The following is a 6,370-nucleotide window of genomic DNA, read 5'->3' on the forward strand; positions in this document are numbered from 1 at the left end:
TGGTCAGTAAGGTAAAATATTGTGGGTGGGGTGGAAAAATGAATTTTGGCCCAAGCCCAAATCTTTTCTAAAATACCCATCTTATCCTGCTGCCTCGTAAACTTAAAACTAAGATTCCTGATTCACCATGCACCATGCTAGTTACGCGACTCTAAGGCTAGAGAAAGAACATGGTGGATTGGGGATTCTAGATCCTGTCACATGGAATAAAGCTGCCATATGTGGGTTAGTGTTAAAGATTGCATAGAAAGGACTCTTTATGGGTCAACTGGACATGGGACCAACAAATAAGAGGGAGGAACTTATGGACTATGAAGGTTTTGACAGATTCATCGCGGGTGTGGAGAGGCATTCTGAAGCATAGACAAACTAGCTATGAAGTTTGTAAAATATTTGATCGTAAATGGGGAGAGTACAAGCTTCTGGCATGACCCTTGGTGCCACTCTATTCCTCTAATCCAAATGACCACTGCTCGAGCCAATCTAGGAGAGATCATTCTAGAGAATGGAAAGGTGAGTGTCATTATAGAAGACAATCATTGGAACCATGTGATACAAGGGCTACCTGATGGGGAAGTTAAGGATCTAATCATGGGAATGGAAATTAACTCCTTCTTAGACAAGGACACTGTTATATGGGAACCGAGAAGTGTAGGGGAATTCAGTGTCAAGTTTGCTTATGTCGTTATCAAGAACATCAAACCGAAGGTAAAATGGTTCAAATTGGTGTGGGGGAAGTTGTCGGTGCCACAACATTCCTTTACTACCTGGCAGGCTTTCGCTGGATGCTTACCTACCCAAAATAGGTCAAAGCAGAAGAAACTCCTATCTCAGTCGGTCTGCATCTTATGCAACTCTCATGAGGAGAGTACGTCACATCTTTTCTTCGACTACAAGTTCTCGAAGGCAATTTGGGAGGAAGTGAAGGAAAGTATGGGCTTACCAAAGACAGTCCTGGGGTCATGAGAAGAATGGAACTACCTGTTGCAGTTGTGTAGATGCAACTCTATGTTCTTAGAAGTGGTTAGGGCCCTGATTTGTGCTGCGGTGCATTCCATCTGATGTGAAAGGAACAGGCGAAGGCAAAAGGGTCAAGACAACAAAAGAGGTCAGCGATAATCTAAAACACGCTATGAAAGAATACTTGGCCAAATGCTTGATAGAAGTGACCGATATCTAGCTGATAATTCTTTTACAGAGGTTGGATATCTCCCCAAGATACCAACAGAAGGAAACCAGGTGATGTAGTTGGGTATAGTAAGACCAGAAGTTGGTGAGCTGCTGCTTAACTCTGATGGGTCGATGAAAGACAATATCGCGAGATATGGTGGACTGATAAGAGATGAAGACTGTCAAGTGAAGGTGGCTTATTATGGCAGATCGAGACATATCTCAGTCTTATACCAGGAGCTACAAGCCATAGTTGCTGGTCTAAAGGCTGCTCTCGAGATCAGCGCGAGGTACATCAAAGTTGCATCTGATTCTCTTAGAGCTGTAAACATAGCAAACGGGAAGGAGGAAGCACCATGGCACTGCATGAATCTAGTAACTGAGCTTAAAAGCCTTAGTAGTTTCTTTGTGTCTGTCAGAATAGTTCATATTTTTAGAGAAGGTAATAGGGCAGCCGATTACTTGTCTAAAGTCTATGACTATCCGGATATGGATGTGGTGTACTTTATACCTCCCCTAGACTCAATTCTAGATTCCATTGTAAGGGAGGATAAAGAAGGAACTGTGTACCCAAGAGTTAGCTGATCTATGAATAAAGGTTGGGGTATCCTTAACCCCTAGCTTCTTCTAAAAAAAAAAGATTCCTGATTCGTTAACGGTCTAATTTTTGTGAATGAGCTATGAAAATGATCATCATAAAAAATGCTATCTAATGATCTAGGAAAAACTCAAATCTAACCATGGCTGACATATGAAATGGTAGAAGAACGCCTTAAAATGCGTAAATGACAAGTTATGAGGGCGAAGGAAATCTAGAAGACTAGATTGCATCACACGAATCTATACGACTAAAAGGCAGCATAAACAAAGATAGGAAATGAGAGAACAAGATAGGGTTATTATCCACCCCCAAACAAAATTTTAAAATAGGATGAAAAAATTTTGTTGTGGGGAAAAAGAAGGTCTTTTAAAGTCAGATACCCTAAAATTTCTAATCTATCTAATATTTATAGGTTTTATATTTTCTAATTTTTATGAAAAGAATTTTTGAAAATCAAAGAATAAAGCAAATAAAAATGTAAATCACTCCATAGAGAAACACTACTCAAAAGAAACGAGCAAAAGTGTAAGAAAGGAATGCATGAATTACATGAACGTGGACTAAAGATCTGGTACTTACAACCACACACTCCAAAAGGAGGGTGATAATCCGTAAAAATAGTACTAGATTTTCTCTAACTTATTCTTACGTTATCAATTATTTATTTCCTACTCTCACATATATATTCATGCAATATATAGAGTACGGAATTGTTCCACTCTTAACTCTCTAGACTTAACGAATTTAACTAGTCAAACATAAGGAAACAATGGCGAGAGCAATATTTATGGATGTGAATTTATACTACGAAAATAAATATATGAATTTAAATTATACTAATTTAATTAAAGCAATTAAATATCACTTCAATAAAATATGGAGAAGAATAGAGAGAGATTGAAATCTATTTTTTAATTTCTTAACATGCTAGCATAGATTTGTATAGAAAACCCTAGTCTAGATATTTTCACATAAGGTTAAAATATAAAGACTAGACCTTTAATGATCTCTAATTACTTTATACTATCTCTAGTCATAAACTAATTAGCATGAGAGAAAGCTTGCTCCTATTCTAATGGCAAACCCACTATTCTCTAGTTTCAGTTAAATTCTTCTTATCTTTAAGTCAAGAATAAACTTGAAACCCTAAACAACAATCTATACTAACAAATCAAGTCCTCTCAAAGCTTCATTCAAACTCCCTCTAATGGGAGTTTAGCTTTGATTCATGGGACTATCATGAATAAAAGAATGAGAATAAGACATAATAGAAAGAGAAGCAATTGAATTGAATAATTATAATAACTTGAAGGTATTTTAATGGAAGTTTTATGGAGGCTACAATTATAAACCCTAATTACTTAAACTATATTAAACTAAAGAAAGGGGAGAGAGAGAGCTAAATTATTCTAACTAATGGGAAGGCGAGAGAGAGCTAAATTATTCTAACTAATAGGAGGGAGTAATAATAGAGTTTTGCCTTCATCCTCTTTATATAGGAGAGGGTTAGGTTTACAATTTCATGCATGGGCTTTGGAGCTGTATTTTGGGCCACTAAATTAAGCCCAAAACCTAATTACTTAAGTCTAAAAAAGGTTTCTTTGTAGGAATTTACTGTAACACCCTTTTCGTTCACCTTTACTACTCTTATTGGGTCAAGGCTTAGACCATTAGAAATCTCTTTCCAAGCCGGTCGTTTTGACATATAATAAATCCAATTCCAAGGTCTGAGTCCAAAGATATGGCATGCGGAAGTTCTGTTGACTTTTCTGCTCTTTTTCTACCCGCATTGACTTTGACTTTTTAGCTTTGACTAGGCTTTAAAAATGTTTTTTCTTCTTGAAACTTGGGTTTTAATCATATAATTTCTCTAGCAATCAATTTTACTCATTTCTCTTGCAAAACTGACATATTTCTTCACATAATTGATTCCAAGACCTACAATACACAAAAATACATAAACATTACTAACACTTATTTATTATAAACATAATTGGCCTAAATATAATACTATGAAGGGGTTGAAACTACAGTTTTGGGCTCTTATCAAACCACCCCCAAATAGCATTTGTTTGTCCTCAAGCAAATATGTGAAATTAAAATAAGTTGCCAAAAATGTATTCCTAACTACTCTCGTTTCGCTGAGTGCGGCTGCATTGACCATATGCAATAAGGCTTTAAACTACTAAGAATTCCCTAGTGAACGAGTTATAGCTACGGGTGTGCATGGGTACCCAATTACTCGAATCCAAACCAGAACCGAAACCGTTTATAGCGGTTCTGGGTTCTAAAATGTTAGACCCATTTAAAGTGGGTCTTCAAGAACCGAACCGATAAAGAACCGAAACCATTAGAACCGAATAGTAAAAAACCGATGGGTACCCGAACCAAAACCGAAACCGATTAGTATGATTTTGATTATAGAATTAAGTATTATATTACACTAAATAAAGGCAAACCCAAACATTATTATTATATATAGTTTATATTTGTTAGGTGTAAAATTATACTAAATATATATTATATTTAACATAATAGTGAATGTGTGTTATTAAATGTATATTTTATAATATTACATTAAATATATGTATTATAAATGTTAATAATAATGTCTACGTGTCTACGTCTACACGTATACTATGAATTAACTAATGCATTGTCTACATTAATTAATGTATGAGCGTGTACATACATGATATATTACATGTGTATATATAAGATAACGAATACAACGAATACAATGAATGCTAATTAACAATTGTGGTACATGTGGTATTTATTCTATATATGACGCATTACGTATAATATAATGTACACATATTCGATTTAAAATATACACATACGTATAATGTATGATAATGTATTTAAAGTTTTTAGATAACTTTCAAATACTATTATTGAATTTAGGACCATTATTTCTTATGAGGACAAAAATATCGATAACAAGTGCTATAGTCGCCGTAAACCAACTTTTATATCGGTTATATAATTAAAAAATAATAATTTTAGCAATAAAAATGTATAAGCCGAGAATGAACTAAAACCAACTTAATTAATGGTTATGGGTCTGTTTTTTCCAAATATAAAAAAAAAATGAAAAAACCGACCCAATAGGAACCGTTAAAAATAGACCCAGAACCGAAACCAGTAAGAATTGACCCAGAACCGACCCATGAACACCCCTAGTTATAGCCTCGTGATAGTTTTCTAGAGAAGTTACTCACAAACTTCATTTATACAATAACGACTAAGAAATAAAAGTAATTGTCCCCAAATTTATCTAAGATATCTATACAATTTCGAGATCTGAGTCCACGATAAGGCTTGCAGAAGTTCTGTTGATTTTTCATCTGCTCTTTTTCTACCCACGTTGACCTTGACTTTTCAGCTTTGACTGGGCTTTAAAACTGTTTTTTCTCCTTGAAACTTGGGCTTTAATCATGTAATTTCTCTAGCAAGCAATTTGACTCATTTCTCTTGCAAAAGTGATATATTTCTTTACATAATTGATTCCAAGACATGAAATACACAAAAACACGTAAATATTACTAACTCTTATTTATTATAAATATAATTGGCCTAAATATAATACTATTAAGGAGTTGAAACTATAATTTTGGGCTCTTATCAGAGGGTCCGGTTACCTTATTAGAGTACTCCCAAGATATAGAATATGGATAGGAAGTACACCAAGCATAGAGGGTAAATCCTCATAAATAGGGTATTCTAGAAGGGTTTCTTCTACAACTAGCAACCTTAATTCGTGAAAATATTTTAAGCGTTGGCCATTTACTTAGAAGGTACTGTTGTCCTTGGGATTTACCAGGGTAATTACCCCCTTGAGGGGTGACATCAATAACCAGAAAAGGACCGGACCAACATGTTTTTAATTTATCAGGAAAAATAAGCAAACGTGAGTTATATAGCAAAACTTTTTGACCAAGATCAAACTTTTTACGCAAAATATGTTTATCATGAATACGTTTCATGTTAGCTTTATAATCTTTTGCTAAATCGTAAGAATCGTTATGGATTTCTTCAAGCTCATTTAATTATAATTTACACTTGACACCAGCGGTGTTAATGTTGAAATTAAGACTTTTAATAGCCCACAGGGCACAATATTCCAACTCAACAGGCAAGTGACAAGGTTTACCAAAAATGAAGCGGTAAGGGAACATACCAATAGATATTTTAAAAGCCGTTCTATATGCCCTTAAAGCATCTATTAGGCGTCTAGACCACTCTTTCCGATCAGGATTAACTGTCATTTCTAAAATCTTTTTAATTTCTCTATTGGACACCTCTACTTGACCACTAGTTTGTGGGTGATACGGAGTCACCACCTTATGGGTAACTCCATATTTCTTGACTAAATCTTCAATAACTCTATTACAAAAATATTTTTCTCCATCACTAATGATGGCCTTAGGTACACCAAAATGTGAGAAGATATACTCCTTCATAAATAATACTACAATTTTATGGTCATTATTACGACAAGCCATGGCTTCAATCTATTTAGAAACATAGTCTACAGCTATAAGAATATAAATGAAACCATACAAAACAAGAAACATGCCTAGGAAATCAATACCC

General features: G+C 34.7%; 2 protein-coding genes across 2 annotated transcripts; both read left to right on the forward strand.

Moving 5' to 3' along the window:
* Nucleotides 1-462: 462 nt before the first annotated feature.
* Nucleotides 463-966, forward strand: LOC147504644 (uncharacterized). The gene has a single exon (XM_086605296.1). The coding sequence runs from the start codon at nt 463-465 to the stop codon at nt 964-966; it is 504 nt and encodes a 167-aa protein (XP_086461422.1).
* A 336-nt stretch (nt 967-1,302) lies between these two features.
* On the forward strand, nt 1,303-1,755 carry LOC147504645 (uncharacterized). Its single transcript, XM_086605297.1, has one exon. The coding sequence runs from the start codon at nt 1,303-1,305 to the stop codon at nt 1,753-1,755; it is 453 nt and encodes a 150-aa protein (XP_086461423.1).
* Nucleotides 1,756-6,370: the final 4,615 nt, after the last annotated feature.

This window comes from Coptis chinensis, chromosome 4 (assembly GCF_015680905.1).
Source record: "Coptis chinensis isolate HL-2020 chromosome 4, ASM1568090v1, whole genome shotgun sequence".
Taxonomy (NCBI): domain Eukaryota; kingdom Viridiplantae; phylum Streptophyta; class Magnoliopsida; order Ranunculales; family Ranunculaceae; genus Coptis; species Coptis chinensis.